This window comes from Hippopotamus amphibius, chromosome 14, assembly GCF_030028045.1.
Source record: "Hippopotamus amphibius kiboko isolate mHipAmp2 chromosome 14, mHipAmp2.hap2, whole genome shotgun sequence".
Classification (NCBI taxonomy): domain Eukaryota; kingdom Metazoa; phylum Chordata; class Mammalia; order Artiodactyla; family Hippopotamidae; genus Hippopotamus; species Hippopotamus amphibius.
The window spans coordinates 78,172,543-78,199,811 of NC_080199.1; the positions used below are offsets into that span (position 1 = coordinate 78,172,543).

Below are 27,269 nucleotides of genomic sequence, written 5' to 3' on the forward strand. Positions count from 1 at the left end.
TTTAAGGATATCATTTGTTTTTGTTATAAAATACAAATATACTATTGGAATAAACAGTTACAGCAGTAAAGGACATGCAGTAGCCTAGTAATAAAATGAAATACACACAGGCACACAGACACTCTGTATAAAGAATAAACTTATATATGGAACTAAGTGATTTTACATATTCTGATATTATGTAAAGGTTATCATATATTCTGACATTACACCAAAGGCTGAGAATATTATGCTAAGTGAAATAAACCCGTCACAAAAGGACAAATACTGTATGATTCCACTTATATAAGTACCTAGAGTCCTCAAATTCATACAGACAGCGGGTAGGAAGGTGGTTTGCAGGGGCTGGGGGAGGGGAAGTGGGGAGCCAGCGTTTAACGCCCACAGAGCTTCAGTTTTGTGAAATGTAGAGAGTTTTGGAGACCCAGGGCTGTGCTGGCTGCACAGCCATGACTTCTGAATGGTACACTTAAAAGTGCTTAAGATGGTAGACTGTATATTATGTGTATTTTGCTACAATTGAAAAATATATATTAGGGTTTTTTTTGCACATTTAGACCCATCACACTCTTTTATAATGCTGTTGTCTCTAATAATAGTGCACATATTTAAAAAGTGTAATGTAAACTGAAAATTTCAAGAATGGCTTTTGCAAATTTAAGCCCACATTGGACACCATCCTTTTTCACTAAAAGGTGCAAATGTTTTGCCTCAGCTAATGCTTTTCAGGGAAAAATGATGGGTGTGCGGACCACGTGAATCATAGCTCCACAGTATGTGACCTGACGTGAGAGGACACGCAGACGTTCATGGGGCCTCCAAGGGAAGGAGGGGCACCCCAGGCAGGTGGGACAACGTGTGGAAATGTGGAGTCAGGGGCTGGCAGCAGCTCAGTCTCGGGACGGGTGAGGCAGGAGGTCCCCAGGGTGCCAGCCTAGAGAGCCCCACGGAGTCTAGGTCACAGGTCAAGTGCCCCGGGAGCATTCTGGACCTTCCTGTGGCTGACGTGGAATCCGTGAAACATTTAAAATAGCTGCATTTACACCCCCATGTTCATAGCAGCACTATTCACAACAGCCAAGACACAGAAACAACCTAAGTGCCCATCGACAGAGGAATGGATAAAGAAGATGTGGTACATATATACAATGGAATATTACTCAGCCATAAAAAAAAAGAAATAATGCCATTTGCAGCAACATGGATGGACCTAGAGATGGTCATACTAAGTGAAGTAATTCAGACAGAGAAAGACAAATCTCATATGACATCACTTATATGTAGAATCTAAAATATGACACAATGAAACTATTTACAAAACAGAAACAGACTCACAGACATAGAGAACAGACTTAAGGTTGCCAGGGGGAGGGGGTGTGGGAGGGATGAATTGGGAGTTTGAGGTTAGCAGATGCAAACTATTATATATAGGATGGAGACACAACAAGGTCCTGCTGTAGAGCACTGGGAACTATATTCAATATCCTGTAATAAACCATAATGGAAAAGAAAAAAATTTTAAAGTATGTAAAGTATAAATATGTTCTGGACCATTTTAACACTTAAAAATGGTTAAGAAGATAAATTTTATGTGTATTTTACCACAATAAAAAATGGGAAAAAATAAATAAAATAGCTGCATTCAGCCAAGTCCTTCAGATTTCCTGGAGGTGGGCACAGCCTACTGGACCAGAGGCAGGGCTAGTGCGGAGCTCAGAGACAGGAGGACGGGACATCCAGGAGGACACTGACCTCCTCTGGATTTCTGTAAGGAAGGACTTGGTGTGGGGGGAGGTCATCAGAATAAAGACAACCAATGGGACAAGAAACAATCTGCTAATATCTGCTAACATGTTCTTCTAGCACAGAACCAGGTACTTCTATAAGGGAGGCTGTTTATATTTGAACAACATTCTTACCTAAGGTCCTGGAGTGGGTCCGGTTTTATCAGGGGCGTCTCCACTGAATGTTCAAAAAGAGCCCCTTCAGGCCCTAAACACAAACCAAAGATGCAGCATTTTACAAAAGTAAAATAAACAGCAGCCCCAAACTGAGCATTTATACTGCATATTATAGGACACACAGGCTCTGATTGTTGCTGAATCTGTGCAGACGTCTGAGATGCAGGAAGAAGACAGGCGTAACTGCTTCCCTACTTTTCCAAGGTTACCACGATTTCACTAGGTTCCTATAAATAAAATATGATTTTTAAAGCAGTTACAAACGCCCAGGCTTATTTTAAAACCAGAAAGGGCTAATGTTTTAGCCCTCAAATTGCAAGAAATTAATTTCAGTGGAAAATTGCCTAAGCCCATCTATTTTTGGTAATAGTAATTTGATTCATTCTCTGGAATTTATGTGTAAAACACTGTATCTTGTGTCATTTGTTTCGTAAGGCACATCAGGAAATTTACAGAAAAATCAAAATTTTGAATTTTTAAAATTGACTTTTTAGGAGTCCGTATGTTCCCAGTTGTCTCGTGAGTCTGGGAGCCTAATGATATGCAAGACACGGGGTGGGTGTCGGGCTGGGGCTCAGAGATGCGAAGGTGACATATCCTGGTACTCAGACCCCTCCAAGGCAGGTGTGATTATTTTCCCATTTCACTGAGGAGGAAACTGAGGAACAGAAAGGTTAATTAACTTTCTTAGAGTTACACAGCTGAGGGGGAGGACTGTGATTGGAGTTTAAAGCCCACGCTTTTAATCTATGTGCGGCAGGGTTACTCACACACAAATGCACACCGCGACATGCTTAGTCCTTCTGCCTGGCCCAGACCCCAGCCCTGTTTTGGGTCCCGCCCCCGTCAGGACAGAAGGGAATTTCAAAATTACAAACCAGATTTGGTAGCATGAGCAACATAAAAATGATGATAAACTGAAATAACGGAACACACATAAGAGAAGGTTAATGTTCATGAAAATTATATTATAATTCATGCAAATTATATTCAGGTGAGAAACAGATCCTCATACAGGCTATAACAGGACACGTCTCCTTAAAATACCACTTCAGCAAACCTAAGTGATGATGGCTGACCACTATGGACAACAGGACTACACTGAGCACTAGCGTTTCCACAATAGACTGTGTCAGTCCCAGACAGTCTATAAACCAGTACGTATGATCCTCAAATAAGAGGAGCTGCTCTCTGCCACTCAAGCTGTAAAAGCCCGAGCTGTGTGGTCTTGCTTATATCATTACTATTCAGCAAATATCCCTCAGAGTCGGTGTGTGTATAAAGTCAATAAAATGGGTGTTTCCTAAATGGTTTCATAAAATAAATCTCAGTTAATGGCTGTTGATTTTTTTTTAAAAAGGACAATTACTTCTTAAAAAAAAACATTATTTACTTATTTGTTTATTTGGCTGCACCAGGTCTTAGTTGCGGCATGAAGGATCTTTAGTTGCGGCATGCAGGATCTTTAGTTGCAGCACACGGGATCTCAGTTGTGGCACAGGGGATCTAGTTCCTTGACCAGGGACCGAACCCGGGCCCCCTGCATTGGGAGCGTGGAGTTGATTTTTGATGTAATTATATTTGCTTTATGCTTCTGCTCATATTTAAATATTCCCAACCAAGATTATACAAAAATATAATTGATGTAACATCTTCTCCTTGTGGAAAATAGAACTAACATTATTTGAGGGTGTATAATCTAAATTTTAGGCAGGAAACAAAAGTTGCACTATAAAATATCATCATATAAAGAGTGTATTGAAATGATCCTGTATAATATGACCCTGTATAAATAGTCTCTATACAGGAAAGTATAATCAAAAAGACAAAAAAAAAAGCACCCACTGTTAAAATGTTAACTTTTTTTTAAAGCATATGTCAATGAGATCAGACACAGTAAATGGTCTGGGCATTTCTCCTATGAAGTATCCGTAGTACGTGGATGACACCATCTTCTCCTCTGGGTCCTAGAACAGTTTCCGCTGAGTGACGCTCAGATTGTGGGACAAGATGGATGGACACGGCGGTGAAAGCAGTGGAAGGGCTCGTGGAGAGAGCCCACAACCGGGGGAAGCTGCTCCAAGTGGCCCCACCCTCCTCCCTGCCGCTCCCCCTGGGTCCCCTCAGTAACAGAAATATGTAGACTTCAATATTAATGCTGCCGTTCAAACAGGGAATAATGTACAGCCAGACATTTGTGTGATGTTTGTACCTGAACTGACAACTGTTGATTAATTCCTTGCATTCACTGAGCACTTACGGGCTGAAATGCGCTTTTCAAGTGTCACTCCCCTTCCCAGCCAAGCGCCCACACACGTCTCTCCTGCCACCTGTTCTATCCACTCTGCCACCACCTCAAAGTGCCCTCTGCTTCAATACTCCAGTGAGAACGCTCTTGGTGAGACAGTAATGACTTCCTGATGATAAATCCAAGGGCACATTCTGTCTCCACCTTCCCTGGACCCAAATCCCGGGGACACAGTGTCTCCTGGCGCCGGTGAAACGGTTCTTGGGACGCCCCTCCCACCGCGTGGTCCTTCTCACTCTCTGCGGTGGCCGCTCCCCTTCCCCTGGGCTCTGATGCTGGCATTGCTCGGTGCCCGGCTGGCTGGCAATGCCCTGGTTTCCACCTCTAGCGGGGACTCCTGATCTGAGCGGTTGACAACGCATCCACAGCAATAAGGGCTGGTTCCTCCTGCCTTGCGATCTCCTCCTCCTGCTCAGGGACCTCCTCCACCCAAGAGCGACTCCTCCTCCGGGAGCACCTGTAGCCTTCTCACCTCTGAGTCTCTCCTGGATGCCTGCACCCGTCCGACCACTGTGAGGTCTCTGCATGTTAGTTCCTAATTTGGAGACATCAGCTTCCCTCCATGAGCGCGGCTACCGCCTGGCCCGGGCCACCATCGCCCACGGCCCACACTGCAACTACTGCAGCGAACGTCCTCCGACCTGGTCCGACGGCTTCCATTCTTTCCTCCCGAGAAGCTGGTCCCCCTTGGAATGGTTATGCTGATCTTAAAATGTTGAACAAATCAAGGAGTACCCAGTTCAAGACAACTCAATTCCTTTCCTTTGCATTTGAAACAGATCCTAAGTTCTCATAATGGCCCACAAGCCCCTACAAGCAGATACAAGCCTCTGCTCCCCCATCTCTCTCCTTACACCAGGTTTATTTCAGGCTCAAGTTCATTAGGATTAAAAAGAGAAAATCATGAAATAATATGATACAGATAAGCCCAAATAGAGCGGTTATCAAAATGACTGTGAATGTCTTAAACTCTACTAAAAATCAAAGTCTGTTAGGTTGGGTTACAAAAATCCAGTTACATGCCACTTACAAGAGAAATGCAAGAGATTTAATACCAGGAGAATTTAGGCTGCAAGGGCAACTTAAAGAGGCCAGACCCCCAGAGGCCACTGAGGTCCTGTTATGGAAGTTTGGAGAGGTCACTGTGCAGGGAAGTGACGCTTGGAACTGATGAACTATTCACCACTGAAAGGGGAAAGTCAGCATACTTGCCGAGAAGCACAGCTGGAGGAAAATATCACGGGGCCCCTGAATGAATCAGCCTGGAGACTTCTCCTGTGGGATAATTTATGTCCTTAGCATTGAAGCCAGTTTTAATTGGGCCTTTTGTTCCTTTCAGCTGAAGGGCTGTTCACTGACGGAGCAGGGCTTCACCTGTCCGCAGCGCTGCATCACCGTCTGGAGCCGGATGTGTTGAGCACGTGCTGGAAGGGTGTGGTCCTCTGTAAGCACCTGCTACAGACCTGTCTTCACATCTTTAAGGGACCTGGACTCACCACCTGTGTTTACCTTCACTGCTTCAGTTGCTGAAACCTGACTCTCCAGGTCCCCTTTTGTGGGTGGCTTTGTGGGTGACTCCGGAATTTCTATGCCATCGCTTGTGACCTATGTAATCCCACTTAGCTGCTCAGAGAGGGATGAAGGGATTGAGCTGCTTTATTGCTAGATTGTGTCTTTCTCCTTAGTGAAGAGACTGGATACTCTCACAGGGCCCTGTTTTCCTTCCTAAATGCTGGGGAATGGGCCCCGCCCAGCAAATCACTGCCAAGGAGCCAAAGTACCTGAGGGGCAGCCAGATGAACTGTTCACCGTCTTCCAGAAGCCAGTTCTGGCAACGGTATGAAATCTTTTTTTGAAGATGACATTTTGATGCTGTTCCAATAACATGTTCTGTGACTAGGGCTAGTAAAAGAGGCATGCTGATTTTGGTTACTTGGTGACAACTCTATTTTTAGGGGAAAAAATAAGACTGCTGAAAGGCCGAGGTCAATTTCAAACTGGATTGGTAAAATTGTTTAATCTGCTCCATGAATTTGATTTTAAAACGATCCTTCAGTTTCCCCGTTGACTAGAGTGTATATGGCAGCTGTTTGAGAAGGAATGAGAGGTTGGTTTGACGTCGCTCCTTGAGTACTTGAGAGAAAGGCAATGGCCAGAAAGCACTTCTTGATGCGAGTTGAGATTAGGATGTAGTGCAAGTCAGGAAACTGGAGGGGCCGCCTTAGAGAAAGACCACTGTGTCCCTCCCCTCACACCCCATGCTCAGGGCAAGCTGCCAGAGGGAAGACTGCAGCCGAGCACTGAGTTCTCTTTCTCCGCCCCCAGACTGAGCTGGCTCTCTGTCACTGGTCACCTCTTTCCTTGGCCGTCAAACTGCGGCTGCTTTTGCTGATCCAAGAAACTCCAAAGGCCACTTGGAGTCAATCCTTTAAAACAGAGACCAAATTTTTATAGTACGTAGTGGAGAAAAGCTTGAATGGGAATGTACTTGGAAAAATTAACATTTATAGAAATATTCTTGTATTTTATATTTAACAAAACTTCACCATCATTGTAGCAAGTATGGAATCACATGGAATAAAGAATGAATCAAGTTTTGTTTTTTGGTGCAATTTTCCCAACGCAGCTGGAGTTATATGATGGCTGTAGTAGTTTTCTATTTCCGTGTTAAGCCTTTGGGTTACACCAACTGGAAAGAGATGAAAGGAAACAATATGGTGGGGGAAAAAAGTGGGTAAAGATTTGTGAGGAGGATTCCTTTCTTCTAAGAGAGGACCAAAGAATTTCAAAAGAAATGGCATGGAGAAACGTCAGCAAATTCCAACTACAGAACTTTTTCTTATCGGCCTGAAACGTCCCAGAGTAAACGTGCCAAAACTGCAATTTGCTTTTGCAGAAGTGCCCTCCACGGGATATGCCATCTGCAACCACATGAATGGACCTCGAGGGACTTACGCTAAGTGAAGTAAGTCAGACAGAGAAAGAAAAATCGTATTTGATCTCACTTATATGTAGAGTCTAAAAAACAACAAACAAACAACAACAAAACAAAAACCGAACTCACAGACACAGAGAGATGGTCGCAAGAGGTGGGTGCTAGGAGGATGGGCTAAACGGGCGGAGGCTGTCAAAAGGGACAGACTTCCAGTTATAGAATAAATAAGTCATGGGGGTGTGATGTGCAGCACGGCGACCACAGCTACCATGTGTTCGAAAGCTGCTAAGACAGTCTTAAACGTTCTTGTAACAAGACACAAAATTTTTTAAGTACGTGTGGTGATGGACTTTAACTAGACATACTGCGGGGATCTTGTCACGATATTTGCAAATATGCCATCGCTATGTTGTACACCTGAAACCAGTGCAGTCTGTCAATTACTCCTTCGTGAACGCTGCAGCACGACTACATACCAGTCACTCGAAGCTTATCTGTGCCGACCACAACTTGCTTTTCATCCACAGTGAAGAGTGGTTTGCCCTCCTCAGAGCTGATCTGAAACTGCTGACTCTGGATGTCTACCATTTGGGGACCTGAAGAATTAATTAAAACAGCTTATTATAAAGTCTGCACTCTATGCAGTGTTAAAAGCTCTACTTTTACACGTGCCATGTCACCCAGCAGAACCAAATCACCAAACATGTAGGATTTGTTACCAAGAGTTCTTCTGATTCGATGATTAAATTTTAAGTCCTCAGCCTAAACCTATCATATTATTAAAACTAATGCAGGTTTCGCACGTGTTGATCTATATCAAATATATATATGAATGAATGATTTAAAAATTAATTTTTTTCAAGTTTTTAAAACTTGCCCAAAATACTATGATTCTTCCAGGCAGATTACTTAAATTGGTATTCTTTGGAGTATTAACCGAGGATTTTCTACTCTGAAATGTGAGATCTGTGAGAGGCCATCTTACGAACGGCTCAATGGCCAGAGTTCATGCAGACAGTGAGCCGTGCTCAGATTCTCACCTCAGCCCTAATCCTCACCTCCTGCTCCAAGGAACAGACATCGCCCTGGAAACACCCCCTCAAGTTTCTGCCCTTTCCCTTCATCTCAGGCATTTCTGTCTTCTCCGCCCCTTCTTTCCATCTCAGGGACAGGGCATCACTTCCTCCTCCAAGCTTCCTCCTCTCACGTGAACTTTAGACTCCTGGCTTTTAAACCACGACTGTACCCAGCAGATGTGGAATGTGTGCCGGGCACTGGGATGCTGTGCCTTCAGTGTGCGAGATCTTGTTCAGTTTCCCTTGTTGGTACACTTGGGTATCCATCATTCTATGTTTGCTAATTCCCCTCTGTGCTTCCTGTCCTTCTAACCCTGGCAGCATAATAGATTAATCTCTCTAAAACATCGCATTCAGCATTTCCTTAAGGAACTACAAGTGTTCCTGAATCTTTGGTTACCTCTGCATTCTTATCTAGAAAAGTAAGTTTATTGTGAAATGGACACATAGGTTTCATGTATGTGTCCCTCACTGTACTCATTCAAGTTGATTGGTACCTGCTAGAAATTAAATAGAAGTTTTTCAATTAATACATTAACCGGTTTTGGATATTGTCAACAACATACTCTGTCTTTTCACTAATTTGTACCTCAAAACCCTCCACATACACGCTTTAAGAGTGAGTGTGTGTGTGTGTGTGTGTGTGTGTGTGTGAGCAAGTTATAAAGTGGAGCTCATTTTTTTCTCTGTTTTAACTCCTTTCTCTTAAGGAAGCCTGGCTTTATTTTTTGAGAGTTGCCTGTGTTTTTGCCCTTCTGAGCTTTCACCCAAACTCAGGGTCACTATTTACTCTTCTGGGTCACAGATCTATGTGACATATTTATCATTAAACCCTGATTTGCATTAATTGATGAATCTGAAGTTCTTTGAGTTTAAAATCAAGAGGAAAAAACTGGAGTAATTCATCCAGTAAGAGTTCACTGTTTAGCTCATTGGAGGTTCACATAACAATTCAAGGAGACTTGAATTATTGAGTGCAAGGAGTTAAACTAAGTTACATGTTTTTCCTGTAACCATTGTTTCATATACATTGATGAAACAGGCAACAAATGAGTTTAGTTGCATAATATTCATAAGTAAACAAAGCCACATAAACTCTCCAATCAAAGCAAATGCAGGACAGTGAGTCTCTTCCATTGAAGATAAACGTATTGTGGAATATGTTTTTCAAGTTCAAGGTTCTGTGCTAAGAGTTGAGGATACATAAGCGAGTGAGAGGAAGTTCACAGCTTACAGGAGTTCACAGTCCACTGAAGCAAAAAGCATATGAATCTAGTCCCAGGAATGTGGTAAGTGCCGTGATACAAGCACGGACAGCGCCCAGGGAGAACCCCGACAAGGAATTCCTGTCCCTTCCCAGGGGGGTCAGGGATGGCACCCCGGGGAAGAGCGTGTCGGGGCTGAGCTGGAAGAGTTCGTGTTTCCCTGATGAAGGGAGAATGAGAGACTCCAGGTAGAGGGGCTACTGGGGCAAAGGCACACAGGTGAATAAAATTCCATCTTCATTTCATACAAAATATAGACACTGAATGTCCAAATTAAATATGTTTTCCATGTCAAAAGAAACTCCTCCAAGGGATAACAGGCCCACCACAAGACTAATCATCTCTTAAAATAACTGAGTTTATAATGAAATCTTCTAACTGTCACTGATATTCTACTAGTCTTTATAACCTTGCTGGACTTGCATTAGAGATAAATAAGCCACCCTCATCTAAGCAGAGTTCTTTAAGAAGTAAAACTCAAATACTTTCTTCGTGATAAAGGAAGAGCTATTCAGTAAAATAAAATTTTTAATGAAAGGCTTTGGTACAAACAAAGAGGGAAATACATAAAAGATAAAGGAAGGTTTTATAAGCTGATGAATTAAGTTTGTGAAATTGGCCTAAGGGTTTTTCTAGTAAAAACACCATCAAATTCTTCCTGACTTACAATAGGCCCTGTTAACAGTCCTCCCCCTGCCCCATGCCAGCTTTAATTTAAGACAGCATCATTTAAAAACAAATGTCACAAAGTCCGTTAAGAACAGGAAAGTTTTACTCTGCTGCTGCAAATATGGTACCACAGAAAGTACTGCACTAGAAGTATAAAGCTGTGGTTAACTTCCTTCTACTAATTTTTTGGTATAATCTTGCATTATTTATTTCAACTTTATAAGCCTGGAGTCAATGACCCTTCCTGTATAGCCTGACTCTATTCTTCAGGCTAGTCTGTGACATCCACGTGCATCAGTTCACGGACCCACGATAACCAGGAAAGGACTCCAGTACTGTTCACAGCAATTGCCTTGGATGAACCACCTGTTTTTTAAAAATTTATTTTATTGAAGTATAGTTGATTTATTATGTTCTGTTAATTTCTACTCTGCAGCAAAGTGACATATATATCTGAATATGTATATATATATTCTTTTTCATATTCTTTTCCATTTTGGTTTTCACAGGATATTGAATATAGTACCCTGTGCTATACATTAGGACCTTGTTTTTTATCCACTCTGTATATAATAGTTTGCATCTGCTAATTCCAAACTCTCCCACCCCCTCCCCCCTGGCAACCATAAGTGTGTTCTCTATGTCTCTGAGTCTGTTTCTGTTTCATAGGTAAGTTCATTTGTGTCATATTTGAGATTCCACGCATCAGTGATGTCATACGGTATTTGTCCTTCTCTGTCTGACTTACTTCACTCAGTATGATCATCTCTAGGCCCATCCGTACTGCTGCAAATGGTGTGATCTCATTCTTTTTTATGGCTGCATAGTATTCCACTGTGTGTATGCACCACACCTTCTGTATCCACTCCTCTGTTGATGGACACTTGGGTTGTTTGCACGTTGTGACTGTTGTGAACAGTGCTGCTAATCCCCTGTTTTTTATTCCTGACTTTCTTTGTTGAGGTTCTCTCTTCTGCTGTCAAATGTTGGGTTTGTTTCCCACTCGTGATCCTCTCAATGACCCCAAGTCCCTCACGGCTGTGGCTCAGACGTATCCTTGAACCCTTGTCCACTTTGGAGCACGCTGGACAGCGCATCTCGCCCCATCCCACCTCCTAGAACTCTCTCCCACATTTAAGCTGTTTTTCCAGCTCATCCCTCCCTACACAATCTTTTATTCATTCCTCCAGTCTTTCATTTGACAAGTACTTATTGAATACTTACTAAATATAGGAGTGCTCTGAATTAAGAACTGTTGCATTGACTGAATGAATAACCTAACGCCAACATTTGAGTATTACATAATCGAATTATTGTATACATACATTCCTTGGGATATCATGTTGCCATTAAAATAATGCCATTGAAATGGAAGAAATGTAAAAAGCAAGAGACTATTACGTAGACTTCCATGCAAATAAATGAAAAAACCTAGATGAAACAGAAAATTTCAGGGAAATAGGAATTGCCAAAATTGACCCCATTCAATTAGAAAGTCTTAATTTGAAGCTAACCGGCACTGGTTTCTGTTACTCAAAATCAAAAGAACACTAACTGTAGTCACTAGAGCTGCATTTATAACTAGTAAGATTTCCACTGCTGTTGTTCACAATTTGATATCTTTTAGTTCCAAGATCTGAAATGCTAGCTGTTGGTGCTTGCTTGTCTGTATTTGATTTCTTTCGGAATTTAAGACTTTTGGCTTTGTATTGGTTGCCAATTTTTTCAGTGGTCTTAGTAATAAAACAATCATTCACTTAATTAAATGGGATGACTCAGTCTAGTTCACATAAATCACATTTTAATATCCAGATTGGCTAAATTTAGCTTCTTCTAGGAAATGTGAGGCTGGAATGAGTGTGATTGTTGGAAGTCATCTACTGAAAATTATCTTGAATTTGGTGAGCTGAATATTTCCTAGTTTAGACTTCTCAATATAGCAGAGGCTTTCCAATCAAAGGTTTAATAGAAATCACTAATTTTAACACTATATCAGACACGAAACACCAAGGTTAAAACTCAAAGTTTGAGGTTAACTGTGTAAAGTAATTCTGACGGGAAGCTTTTTTTTTGAAGTGAATCCCTTGGTGACAAAAGTGACACCATATTTGGAGCAACTAAGACAGTTCCTGGCATGCTGTGATGTAATGAAATCTGGGTAGAGAAGGGGGGAGCTGGAGATGCTCCTGCTGAAGAAGCAAGTCCCGGGGTGACTCCTGGTTTGGCGTCTCCACTAACTGGCTATGTTTTCCTGAGAAAAACAGCTTCTCAGTGCTTCCGTTATTCCATCCATGAAACTGGAGACAGATTTATGTGATCTCTAACTCCCTTATATGATACCCGAAAATCCACATTTAGCAAAAAATTAAATGTGAAAATGCGTATTTCTGTTAAATCATTTTCATAAGAATATAAAAAGAATCTTTTACTTTTGGAATGCCTAAAAACTAATTACACACACTTTAAATGTTATTAATTACTTGACAGCATATACAAACTACCACACAGGCATTCAGTAAATGTTTGTTGAATGAATGACAAAAGATGGGTAAAAGTCACTCAAACATTTAAAAGCTATAGTCAGCTAAATCTTTTTAAGACATTTAAGAAATGGTAGACATAATTCATAATACAAAATAATTCATCAAGAAAACATGATTTGGTTTAGACAAGTTTCATGAACTTGTGTGCTGTGTAAGCTCAGGTTCATCTCTAGATTTATTGAGAATTTCACTGGACTTGGTGCTCAAACAAGCTTCTAAGCAAAAGAGCGCTACAATTTATCATTTAGAATGTTATGAAGATGAAGTCAGAACACAGAATATGGAACTCTTGTGTTTCTGCAATGAAGAGGAATCGTCAGGTTAAGACATGGCTGCAGTTTCCAATGTAGCATTTTTGTTCTGTAACAACAGCCGTTAAAAAGGGGGACACGGGAAGTCACCCATCTGTGTTGGCAGCACACGTCTCATCTATTTCCCCATAACCCGAAGGGCCATCCAGCTTCTTAGATTTAGCAAATCGGCAGCATGTTGACCATGTAGAGAAGGTATACTCCTTTCACCGGCTGGTTTGCTCTCTTGTTATTTCTTCCATCGATATTCTTTCTTTCTAATCCTTTTGCTCTCTGTGCATGATTCTGTGGGCCCTCTCCCCCACGTGACCATATTCTCTGATCTTAGCTGACCGGATGGGTGTCCACGGCTCACCCAAGGGCAGTTGGTTGAACAGAGTAATTGGTCCAATTAGAGTCATTTGCTGTGAACTTAGAGTTCATGACATTGAAGACGAAGTTGGCTGGTGTTGAGAACTACAGCCAATCAGATGAAGCACCAGAGAGTCCTGTAGAGTTAGCAGTGATGTAACCATGACACCCAAGTGAAAATCACAGGCAAAGATACATGGAAAGGAGGGGAACGCAGTGGAGAGGAGGAGAGAGGGAGAGAGAGAGGATGGATACTTTGGCTCTGAGCCCCTGGTCTTCATTTTCTTCAGGGCAGCTACTTTGTTTCCTTTCCTCAGTCTCTGTGAGATTATTTTGTATCCTGCAATAATCACTGTGTTTCTTGTACTACCTTAAATGGTCCTCTATTTCTTGGAACCAAAATAACTTCAGTTAAAATACTTCAGACTGTCCTCCCACCACACCAACGATTCTCTGTGATCAACACAGCATGATATTTAGAAAACTTACACTTTGATTGCTCATAAATAACTTTGAATCATTTAGGAGAAAAACAAACAAATGTATCCGTTCAGCACAGCTGTTCATGGACCACACACATGCAAAGCACTGTGATGGAGCTGGACTCACCCACTGTCAACCTGCCTGTGACTTCTCCTTCTGCATTGCGTGCATTGACCGTCACATTCTGGGTGGACTGCAGAAGCAGAGAGGAGTCCTAAAAATGGAGTCACAAAGTCAGCCAAATACAGACTATTTATAATAACACCTTTGCATTCATATATTAATTGGAGATTTATACAACATAATTTCTCCAATGTCACAGAGCCTGTGAGCCTCTAAATTTGTGGCTAAAATTATTTTTTAAACTTGGATTATATTATGTGAAAGGGGTAAATGCATGAATTTTCCCCCCACAAAATATAATAACCTCCTGGGTTTACAGAGCCTGTGTGCACTGGGTGCAATGTGCCAAGTCCATTCTCCAGGTGAGGATCTGTAATAACCAAGTTTTAAGCAGGGTTTTGTCTTTTCCAAGGAATTAAAATTTCATTTCTCATGATTTATGTCCAGGATATGATATATTTTTAAAAAATAAATCAGAGAAGGGTTAGCTCTTCTATAATAAAGACCATATTACTTATTTTCAAAATGCAAAAGGCTTCTTACAATTTCAAAAGAGCTTTTAAAATCTGCTGGGTGCCGACGTTTTTAGAGCTTTTTGTTGGATGATAGATGGCTTTGTGAGCGCGTAAGTGGGGTCAAAGTCTGAATGGGGGCTTTGTTTCACAGAAGATCGCTGGCTGTTATATAAACAGTTTTCTTTAAAAGGAATGCAGTAATTTGGCTGTTGGACTCAGGTGGGTTTATGTCACTCAGAGGGAACCAAATATCTTCCAAAGCTGTGGGGGAATAATGTGATTTTTCAGAAGGAAAGAAGTTTTAGGCGTGCTTTGGAACTCTAGCAGGTCAGAAATTCTCCAACTTGCTTTGTGGAAGAAGACTGATTTACCAGCATCTCACCTTTTATCCAGTGGCGTGACTTACTACTTGTTTTTGCTTTGTTATGAAATAACTAGCCTGATAATAAGAGCTAACGATTCACCAACGATTTTTTTTTACCATCTGTCCTCTCGTTTTTGTCTCCACATCCTGAAGGAGGTAGCTTTACTTCTCACGTACAGATGAGGAAGCTGAGCTCAAAGAGATTAAGTGACAGCTCTCCCAAAGTCACAGCTAGCAAGCGACAGTTCCATGGTGGAACCCAGTCTTCAGGTGCCAACCTCCGGGCTCTTTATCATTCTCCCTGAAAGGGAGGACAGGGCCCCGGTCAGAGCTGTGAGGCCCACTCCCGGGCCAAGACAAGGCAAGCTGTGCCGGGAACCACTCTGGTCGTGATGCAGTGGGTGGACGCTCTCCAGCACTTGTCTTTCTCCGGCTTCCACCTGCAAAGGCTAACTGCTTTCTCAGCCTGTCGTGCGGGGAGGGAGACTCGAGTGACACAATTCTGGTCACCGAGATGCAAGCAGAAACCTGCTGGGCTGGGGCTGGGGGTTTCCGGGCAAGGTTTTGGGTGTGACCATGCTGGTCACTAGCCGTCTGCTACGACACACCCAAGACACATGGCCTGGAAGACATGCAGCGTCGATGCCCGCATCCCTTTCATCAGAAAAGCAAACTTTCTGTGTCTAACCATTATTTAGTTTTCATAAAACACACATTATTTAAACGTGTCCTCATTTTCTTACCACTCTGGAGTGTATTTCTTTGGCATACAGTGGGAATAAAAACTCTGATTCCCCCTCCAGGCGAAGTCCATCTTCTGTAACATGCAGGTACCCCATCCCTATCTGTTAAAGAGAGGAGACAGTAGAGACTTTGTTACTGCTTCCTTCTTAAGTAAGACCGTATTACTTATTTTCAAAATGCAAAAGGCTTCTTACAATTTAGGTTATCAACTTAAAGTACATATGCATCTTCATAGAGTTCTTATCGGCACTTTTCCGTATTTCTCTTAAATACTTAATTTAAAACTTTAGTTGTTTTTATTCAATATTCTGTATTTTATTGTCTTGTGTAAATGCAAAGGATTGTTCAGGAAATGCATATAAGATTTAAATAATCACTTTACAATAAACACCCAAGAGCCCACGGCCATGTTAGAAAAAAATCTTAATCTTAAAAATTAAAAAAAAATTAAGATACAATAAAATGGACTCGAGGCGTATAGTTCTACAAGTTTTAACACCCATATAGATTCGGGTGGCCACCAACACAGTCAGAATACAGAACTGCAATGAAAACCAACTGAAAAACCAACACACTATAGTTCACAGTGAAATTATTAAAAAAGGTAAAAAAGAAAAGTAAATGTTGTATGTATTTTTTGCTACTGCAAATTCTGATCCAGACAGGAAGCAAACATTAACTGCATGAAAGGAAGTCTCTATTGATACAATGTGGATGGAGTGAGAACACACACAAAACAAGAGCGTGTTTATCAGGAAAAAAAATACTTACTGGGGAAAACCACATCACTTTAAGAATCCAAATTGTGAGAGCAAAGTTCACAAGGAGGATTATAAGCAAAAGAAGAACAAATAAGTACAGGCAACGCTTCCTCCAGCCGTAAATGCCGATTTTGTAGACAGACTGGTTCTCTGGCCGCTCTATGCGGGTGCCTTCTGTGGTCGTGGTGTACTGTTCACGCACCATCTGCCACCGGGTGGGGGACAGTGATGGGGGGGTGAGGAGGGAGGGTAGGGGGTAGAGGGAGAGACAGATGGACAGAAAGATGTCAATGTTGACTGACCACTAGTCCAAGAAAATATTTTTTACCCAATAACAAATTTCCAAAATTAGTGATTTTTAAAAAGAGCCTTAAATATTACTTTCACACATGTCACTGTATTTCAACCATGGTGCTAATCTGTCATTCAACATATTCAGATATGACAAATTCATTTGAAATCCAGGAATTCTATTTTCAGATTTTAATCAATAGATTCAACACATATACAGCTTTCAAAATTCTGCAAGATTAAACATGGAACTGACGTGTCAGCCTGAAACGTAATCAAGTTATCACGTTCTTAAAAGATTCAGTGGGAGGAAAATCAAGCTGCTACCTATAAGCCTTCTGAAAAAAAAATCCAATTACTCAATTTTATGCCAAATGATTAAATTACATCTTCCTTCAGCTACTAAATTACTCAGAATTAAAAAGGCTCTTTACAAGATACCTACCACACCAACTTTGTCCTATAATAAAGCTCCTAAGTATTGACCTACTTCAAGAGGAAAATGAGTACATTTCCAAATGCTTACAAACATGCATTGTTTTATATAAATTAGGTTAACAGTTTTAGTAACAATTTCAACTCTCTGAAGAGATTTTTAAAAGTTACTCATTTCCCCCTTTACACAAGGAAAAACGAATACAGTTTTAATTGTTTAAATTAAAATTAGAAATTATGACTTTTCTGATTGTAAATGTAGCAAAATGATGAATCAGAATATAAAATATTCTCCTCTGAGATTTTTTTATGGATTTATTTTTGGGAATGATTTGGAGGTGTCCTTATTTGAAATGTCATGGTCTAAAATAGTTATTTAAATCTCTTTCCAACTGAACACCAGCATTTCCCCACGTTCGAACTGATTGTATAAAACAGTGCTATTCCTCACTCAGTATTTTCAAACAATGAGGACTGACAATCTGCATTATTCAGAACCTAAGTGTTAACTGCATGAGGGCATTCTTTACTACTCATCCTTGACCCCTCCAGTCTGTTTTTATGTTAGAAGGTCCGTCACCACCCCCAGAGATCTCCAAAGTCTCTGAAGTAATCCTTGCTTCTCCCGTTTCCCTTCAAGCCCTACATCAGCTCCACATCCACCCTGCGTCCCAAACGTGTCTACTTCTCTCCATCTCCACGGCCACCGCTCTGGTGCCAGCCGCCGCCGACTCTGTCGTCTGCGCCCCTGCGAGCCCGCTTCCCTTCCTTCCCCTCTGGAAACCCCTCTCTACCCAGCAGCAGACATGTGAAATGTAAGTTGGCACCTGTCACGCTATGGTTTCAAACCTTCCCATGGCTTTTCCCCACGGAGAACATGCAATCTCCTCATCACCCCCAGACAACTACGTGGGAGCCCTCGCTCACCTCTTCATCTGCCGTCGTTGGTCATTTGCTCACAGTGTCCCATCCGCTCCTTAACAGCCCAGGGGAACCCTCAGGTCAGGACACACTCCAGGGCAGCCCCTCCACCTGAAGCCCTCTGCGGGCACCTCCTGACCTCCAGCACCAGCTCACGTGTCACCTCCTCAAAGAAGCCTTCCCTGCACATACTCACTCCCAACATATCACTGTTATATTTATTTCAAAGCACTTGTCATCTAAATAACGGTGGCAAATCCAGGCTTTCTGTAAAAGATAGGCTCAGAGTCTGCTATTGGATTGGGAAGGATGGCCAGAGAATCTGAATTGAAAGTGAGCGCAATATTTTACAGTATTGCTACAGATCAATAAAAATAGGTGCTTTCTAAGAGAGTGTGTGTATGCACACGCGTGCATGCCCACACACCTGTGGTTTCCAGCTGCTACATATTTCTATTCCCATATAGAGCTTCCTATGGCTGATGTAAAACTATCACGAAGCTGGTTAACCCAACGTAATTTTATTATTTTGTAGGTTTGGAGGTCAGAAATTTGAAAACGGGTCTTCTGGGGCTAAGAATCAAAGTGTGAACAGGGCTGCTCGAGCAGCGGGCACCCGGCCCTGAGTTTTGGTAACAAAGGCGTGTTTTATGATCACCCACTTTAACTCCCGGTTAGCCTCCCGTGTACCAGCGTTAAGTGTGCTGCCGTGAACAAGGGTCTTACTCTAGACAGGCGTGATTGAAGGGACGAGGCAGAACGCTCAACTCCAGTTTTTTCTAAAAACTTGATTTTCTAATTTAATAAATTATCAGCTTATATTCCCCACAACGCACGGTGGCTTCCATTTTTATTTGACGTGTGTATTCAGTTGTTGCTGGAAGGGACTTTCAGAGGCTATCTGGTTCAGCTAGCTTCCTTCAAATATGTGTTCAATTAGTTTAATTATTTAATAAAGGATACCAGTTCTTTATCACTTCAAGGTCAGACAACTATAAAGTATTAATATTCATGTTGGCAAGAAATTGCACTGGAACAGTGCACTGCACTTTATGATCTACTTACAGACCCTTTAAAAAATTAATAAGATAATACTTTATGTTATAACTTAAAAATCTATATTCCAAGGCAAATAATTTTGAGTTTTACTACATCTTCAGCAAAATTAATTTTCATAGCCTCCTTTATTTAAAAAATAATTTGTTATTATTTAAAAAATCACACCCCTTTCCCTGTTAACCATATCTAAAGTATGTTGATAGTATACTTAATTTTGATTAGCTTTAAGTCTTCTCTCTAAATATAATTATCAACATTTTAATGGAAAAGGCTACAGACCAAACATTACAGTATGTTTTGCAAACACATCAATTTTCATATGCTTTTGAATTCATGGTTCCCTATTTATTATTTAAAATAAAAGCACCTTAAGGATAGAAATTCTGCCTTCTACATTCTTTGATTCTTGTCATAGTACAAATATAGTAATTGAATACAGCATCCACTAACTAAATGGTGTTAAATGACGTTGTGAATTTTAACTAACATTTGCCGAGTGCCTAGTCCGGAGAGGCTGTTGCCAGGAGTCTGAGACACGGAGACGATACCCGGATGATGTTCGAAAGGAACTCAACATGATTGTTTAAAAAGGTGGATCTGAAAAAGAACTGAACAGGCTTCCTGGAAATGAGAAGTTCAGCTATATTTTAAAGCCGAAAGACCGTGTTGTATAAAGTTGCGACATACAAAGACAATTTTCCTATATTTAACAGATTACATAGAGCTGAACAGAGAATCAGCATATATAGGAAAAGAGATCTTAGAAAACACAATTGAGTGATAAAGTATGGGGAACGTGAAGCTAAGTTTAAAGGATGCGCCTGAGGAACGAGACGGTCTAAATATGTCTTAGTGAAGCTCCAGCGGCTGTAACTAGAGAAAACATAGAAAAGACAATGTTTAGAGGTGATTGCCAAGAATCTTCTATAGTTGAAGCTACGTGAGATTGGACACAGATACTGACTCCTGGGCAGGATAAATGAATTCAAGTTTATAAAATAAAATCATTCTGAGTCTGGACAACACCAAAGCAAAGAAACCTCGCGACAGGATGGGTCTCAATTTCAACCCTGTGAGCGGAGAGCCGTGCTGCGCAGCCGGTGAAGCGGCCCCAGTGGAGGCCCCACCGGGCTCACCGTCCAACCCAGCCTCCTCCCGGCCAGCACTTCCTGCTCGGCCACCTAAGGGAGTGGTCCTGAGCCTGGGCCTGCACAGTAATTCACAGAAAGAGGTGAAGAGGAAGGGGGCGTCATTCCAAGGATCTCCTGGGGACCCCATTCCAGTGACTACGGGTGCTAGAGCCCGCTCTGCTGGACCGCGACGCCGGTGCTGCCTGTTTCCAGCCCGCCACGGCCATCACCTCATCCCACCACCCATCCTTTCTCCAAACGTGATGAAAACCAGCCATCTTCCTGGGGCAGAAGCCAAGGGCAGGAGTCACCTGACGTTTACGTGGTGCCTGAACTCCCATAACAGCAGGGCACGTGATGATGGGGCACTGCTGCAATGCTGTGGATATAAAGTAAACACATTCACCAGGAGGCTGTAAAATGCTAGACTCGCATGTGTCTCTCCAATATCCTGATACATCTGTATCTGTTTCTATACCCGTTCATCTGTACATATGTGATAAAAACGGAAGAACTTTAAGAGAAAACTGAGGCAGCTATTACCATAGTGGAAGATTTTGACATATCTCTATAGAAACCTTGGACAATACAATTAAGATGTGTTTAAGTGGATGTGTGTAGAGCTCCTTCCCTGAAGTTGGGAAATGCTTATTTTTTTCAACCATATGTGTAACCTTTGCAAAATCTGATAAACATTCACAAGGAAGAAAGAAGAAATGCCAAAGGATAAATTTCACACAAATTCTTTGCTCTGGTCATAATACAGTAAATTAGAAATGCAATGGATAAAACAAAAACCAGCCTCTGAAGTGTGACGAGGACTGGGGTTATGGTCACTCCGCACACACGTCTGATGGAGACTGTTTTTCTGCCGTGAGCTCGCTGGCTAATCTTAGCAAGGGAACCACAGGCAGGGGTGGAGGGGGTCTGATGGGTGCTGCTTCTCTGGTCATCCCCCTTCTTCAAGGGAGAGTCAGCTGAGTGTTAGGGATGGAACTCTACAGCACCGCATGAGGTCCCGCCAGGCCATGGGGCATGCCAACTGGGGCATAACCAAGCCTCTTACAGCCTCCATCATGCCCCTTTGAAAACTTCAGGAAAATTATTTTCCAGTTTTGAAAGTTGCCTTTCGCAGTCACCTAGCTTTATATTCAAGTAGCATCATTTCTTATGACGTAACTAGTACCATCACGTTACATCATCCATCAAAATGACAAGGCAACTCATGTGCGAAGTCAGTCACACGACGTGACGACACCCTGTGACGTGTATGAGTTACGTGCACATGACAGGTGACCGCCATGCACCGAACAAATGAATGTGTGAAGAGTGGCGCTTACCCTGCTGGATGTAAAGCATAGTTTTATGCTATGGTATTGAAAAATGAGGCAGTGACAAAAGGACAAACAGACAAAGAAAAGAGGACAGAGAGCTAGAACAAACCCATACACAGAAGAGATAAGTAAATGAAAATGAGAAATGAGAGATGTCCAGTATTTATGGGTTACTCTTCATATTTTTTTTTTAAACTGAGGTACAGTTGATATACAATGTTGTGTTAGTCTCAGGTGTACAGCAAAGTGATTCAGTCACACACACATACACACATATATATATATATTTCAGGTTATTTTCCATTATAGTTTATTACAAGGTATTGAATATATAGTTCCCTGTGCTACACGGTAGGTCTGTGTAGGTTATATATTTTACCTAGTGTGTATATTTTAATCCCAAACTCCCAGTTTATCCCTCCCCACCCCTCTCCCCTTTGGTAACCATAAGCTTGTTTTCTACGCCTGTGAGTCAGTTACTGCTCTATAAATAAGTTCATTTGTATCATTTTTTTAGATTGCACATATAAGTGAAATCCTATGATATTTGTCTTTCTCTGTCTGACTTACTACACTTAGTATGATCATCTCTAGGTCCATGCCTGTTGCTGCAAATGGCAGTATTTCATTTTTTATGGCTCAGGAATATTCCATCGCATGTATAGACCACATCTTTATCCATTCATCTGCTGATGGACATTTAGGTTGCTTCCATGACTCTTATATGTGCTTATCAAGTTAAAGCTGCCTAGATCATGCTGGCACTGTGAATCACTGGACGAGTTTACCTCCATTTCTTTTAAATGTGCAAGAAATAGCTAATCCCCACATTAAAGAGCTAATTCTCAAGGTATTTCCTGCCTCACTGTTTGCATCATAACACATCATTCCCTACTGGGGCCGATGTTTAGGAAAACAAAGCAGTGGGGAGGAGCCTGCCCCAGTAGATGTGACAAAAGCACATCACCAAGGAAAATTCAACAGCAGATAACGACGGGGGAAGACAGTACTTGCCGTAAAGATCAAACAAGGTCAATACCCTTAAAAATACAAATAATCCAATAAAACTTGAGCGAAACCATGCACATACATTAAAGAAATGGTTAATACAAACAGTAAAAGGTTCCGCTTCACCATGAAATGCAAATAAACACAAGTTCCATCAGCAGTTTTCAAAGATTAAGGGAGATTTAAAAACCGGTAGTAGCCAATATTGGCAAAGTTTGAAAAATGGGCATGGAACTCCTCTGCTGTTGAAAATGAAAATTAGCATCATCCCTTGAGAAAGACATCTGGCGCTACGTACCAAGAATCCCCAACAATAATTTCAATTCTAGAAACGTATTCCAAAGAAACAATTAGGAATGAAAATGAAGATGTACGTTTAAGGATATTTATTTTACGTTATCTTTAATGGCGAGTAACTGGAAAGTAAATAAATTATGAGGGTTAAATATCAGAGCAATTAGTTCATTGGATTATTACAGTATTACAGGATTCAGTGTAACATCCTAGAGAAAAGCACACAATAGCCTAGAGAAATGCTAATGATGGTGTTGAATGAAAGAGAGACTATTGAAATATATATTAAAATATATGCCCATAGAAAACAGACTATAAAGAAATTTAAAAATTAATTCTCCCATATTCCACTTTTCACTTAAAATTGCATTTCCCTGATGGTTTTCTGTATTTTTTTCAGATTTAAAATTTTTATATATATCTACCTTTTGATAGATCTATTCCTCTGACAATAGTAAAGTTAACAGTAAATTCACCACACATCCCAACTCTATGTCTACATTCAGGATGACCACATAACTTCCAAAATAGTTCTGCTTCATCTTTTGGTCAAATTGCTCAGCACTAAATATAACAAAGTACACAAATCCTAGTTATCCATTGCATCCAAAGTTACAATCAGCACAATTCTCACAATCACAAATGCCCCTGCTACGAACACAACATGTGTGCACACGCGCGCTCACACACAGATTAAAACATCACCCAACCGTGTTCTCCTCTTTACAACAGAAGTAACTTTTAAAATAAAATGGCAAACTGCCGTTTTAAAAAGTTCCTTACAAAATACACCAAACCAACAGAACAAATGCCCTTTAAGTAGCTGACAGTGCTGAACAGGGAAGAAACCTTTATTTAAATGAAAAAGTAACAAAAGGAAAAACAACCCCTCACGCCCACGGCCACACAAACCTTAGCTCATAAAACTGCGGTTTTAAAATGCATGTTTTGTTTCTTAGTTCGGATAGAGGCTTATTTTAAAGCAGTGTTAAGTTTATAAAGATGGGCAATTCAAATATATTTTCTTAGTGTTTTATCCTTGTTTTCATTAAATAAACTCAGAAATCTGAATCCTTTTACCATGTCCTTATATAGTATTTGACTAAAGAGTAATACCAAGGTCCAGAAGTTGAAGTTGGCAGAAATGAGGACATAATAAGGGTGTTTTGTTCACCATTATATAACCAGCACTTACAGTAGTGCCTGGAACAGAGTAGGGGCTCAATTATACATATTTGTCAATGACAGGCTGGCAGAACAAACTGTATTCTCATTTACGAAGTATTTGTGGAATAGATTCCCATGTCTGGGTACAGCGTTATGACTGAAAACCTGAATCATTCCAGCTTGACCATACTTCATATAAGTCTCATACCAACTTCAACAGAAACTCCATAAACTGCTAGGGAAATAACTGGAACCCACAGAACAAAAGGGGAAAATAATAGATTTGCACATTGTTTTTCTCCAGGCCCTTTTACTGCCATGGCGATGTGACTGAGGCATATCCCATAGCTTATAGGCTGAAAGTTCCTGCATCTCTCATCTCCGTGACCATCATACTCCTTCACTTCCTACCAGGAATGTTAATCCATGAGGACTCTTTGTATTTCAACAGTGTATTTTAAGGTTTAAGATCATGTAAAGTTCTACCTTGATAAATGAGCAGGATTTGGGAGGAAGAGTAGCATCAGAAAAGCACTGTTTCTACCTTTGCTTTTCAACCATAGTGTCTTAGGCATTTCCCTTTTGCTGTCATATAAACCAGGCTGAGTTCTAAACTCACACCTTCTTAGCTCTGTGATGTGATGGTCAGTTCTGTCCGCTGATCAACAATCAGTTGGTCGACTGCTCGACTCAAGTGGCCTATCAGGCTTCTTGATAGAGTGCTTTTTCACAGATGTTTCATGTAAAACTCACCGAGAATGTTTAAAATAGAGTTAAAATAGTCACAAAGGTGAGGTTGGGTTTAAGACACTGTCTCCATGGCAGTGACTTCTTCCTGCTGGTTCTCCCTTGGGGTCTGTTTTCCAGACCTCACCTGAGGGCACCTTGCAATGTTTTACAGCTCCTCTCTCCTCCATCCACGCTCCTTATCCAGTCTCCATGGCAACCAGAGTGACCTTCCCCAAGACGAATTTTATCCCAATGGCTTCAGGACGAAGCACAGATGCCTTGGGCACACACAGCCCTTGGCAGCCCCACCTCCTCCTTCACCAACACGCACGGCACACCAGTTGGACCAAAGTCAAGCGGACTCGGACACTGTGAGGGACTTTGAGAGATGTCTTGAGACTCTTGCAAATCCGCAGATCACTAACCACTCCTGCATTTTCCCATAAAATTCCCTGAGGCGCAATAACATATGAACTAAGATAGGAGCTTGGAGTCTGGAAGGGCAAGGACAGTGGGGGAGGAATTCTACAAAGCTCATGAGGACACCAGAGAAAGATCTGGCCCTGACGTGGGTCCAGGGAAGGATAACACCATATGCTTTTGAGGCTGAGAGGAAAAAGAGGTGGGAAGGACAGAAAGAAGTGGGAGGCAGGTCCGGAAGGTTGCTCACCAGGAAACCACAGCCACGGCGGGTGAGCAGGGCTGGGCTCCCTTGAGAAGAAGCTGCAAAGAAGACCCTCCCTAGGTCCAACAAAATGCGCAAAATTAAACAAAATGGGCACCTGCTCAGGATTTAAAATTTTATTTGATTTTCATCTTCCATATAATAGCAACCTAGCTCAATGACTAGAGTGTATATTTTTTCAAGGACAATAGGGGACAATCCTATTTGCAGCATTTTAGCTGCAAGCTTTACCAGCATCTTCGGGAAACTTGAATTTGTTAGTCTTTGGAATTTGATATTTAAATATACTGAAATACTACTCTTCCTTTGGCTTTGAAAGAAACCTCAGATAAATTCTAGAACCTCTAAGACTAGCACCAACTTGAACCATGAGGCAGTGAGTGTGCCTCTTTGTATCCAAAATGTTTCCAAGAAAATAAGCAAAAAATAAACATAGTTTTGTAGTTCATTTTGTACTAGTGAGTTATTCCATCTTGCTGGCAAATCTTCCAGCCAGTTGAGCTATTTTTTCCCCTATTATCTTTCTTGATGACTTTCTTTACAAACTTGTCTTCCAAGGGCCCTACATTAACTCAGGATCCACCAGAGAGAACAGACACTTCAATAGGCTGAAGCATAGCATATGTTTACCTTGTTTTCTACTGCACTTATTTTACTTTCTGATGCATATTTTGAGCAACACATTCGTTTTTCCAGGTTTGGGGAGAGAAACATTCTTCCCTGTTTCATTCAAGAAGAGTTGAGCAGCCAAACTTGGTATTTTGTTCTTGTTTTGCTTATTCTCAATGTATCAAACTACTTAAACTTCTGTTGTCATGGATTTTACTGTTTTTAAACAACTGTAACAACACTGTGGACAAAATGTAAATCGAATGTAATCCTACCACAGAAGTTTAAGGGTAGAATTAGCAGTAGGTGATCTTAGAGATTATCTTTTGTCTAGATTAACTACAACATAACAACTGAAAGGCTGATAATACAGAAATGCTATCGTGATATTCTACAAATTAGAACATAATCACGCTAAAATACCTAGGATTTTAGCAGTCGGAATAACCCGAAAGAAAGCTGAAATGAGACATTAACGATGTTTTGTTGATACTTAATATATAATCATTGTGAGCTAAATTTATTCAACATTTTAAATTTATTTTCTATTATGTCACCTAGGAAGGTAAAAAATAATCAAGAAGCCTCACACCTATTTGGTTTTGAAGTTGAACATTACAATTATGTAAAGTCCAAGTTAAAAGCTATTACTTACCTTTGATGCTGTAAAAAGCCCGGCGTGAATTAACTGCGCCTCTTCAGATCCTTCCGAGAAAGAGCATTTCAGGCTGTCCCATGACTCCCAGAGTGAGACAGTGAGAGGAGACGGTTCAAGTTCACCAACCAGCCTGGAGGAAAAGGCTCCAAGGCCGGGCCTTGTCTCATGTTTCACCCCTGCTATTAGCAACAGGCGCATCTAATTTTACTCGGTGACACAAACAGCTCATACCCCCACTTAAAATTGTTTGGGCACCAATTTCAGGCCACAGCACTAAGTGGGCCAAGAGGAAGAAAATTCCTACAAAACCAACAGTTAAACCCTGAATCATGACAGTCTTACGTAACTGCAACTTTCTAAAATGAACTTTACCTTAAATGCACAGCAACAACTTCTGGGATGAGTTTCCAGTAGAATCTAATGTGGAGAAAACTCTCATAAAAAAATCACTTCAAATTCACACGCAACAGTTAGAACTTGTAACTTTATTGGTATTGAATGTATACTGTTATCCCCCAAGGAAACTGCATTTTCTCATGT

General features: G+C 41.2%; 1 protein-coding gene across 1 annotated transcript in view; it reads right to left on the reverse strand.

The window, feature by feature from the left end:
• Positions 1 to 26,866, reverse strand: part of SGCG (sarcoglycan gamma) — a 34,645-nt gene extending 7,779 nt beyond the window's left edge. The window contains exons 1-6 of the mRNA XM_057707506.1: positions 26,727 to 26,866; positions 16,420 to 16,614; positions 15,648 to 15,749; positions 14,029 to 14,116; positions 7,681 to 7,800; positions 1,920 to 1,992 (exon numbers count right to left, since the gene is read on the reverse strand). Of these exons, the coding sequence (XP_057563489.1) occupies positions 1,920 to 1,992; positions 7,681 to 7,800; positions 14,029 to 14,116; positions 15,648 to 15,749; positions 16,420 to 16,614 (578 nt within the window). The 5' untranslated portion in view covers positions 26,727 to 26,866. The remainder of the gene's footprint in view (positions 1 to 1,919; positions 1,993 to 7,680; positions 7,801 to 14,028; positions 14,117 to 15,647; positions 15,750 to 16,419; positions 16,615 to 26,726) is intronic.
• Positions 26,867 to 27,269: the final 403 nt, after the last annotated feature.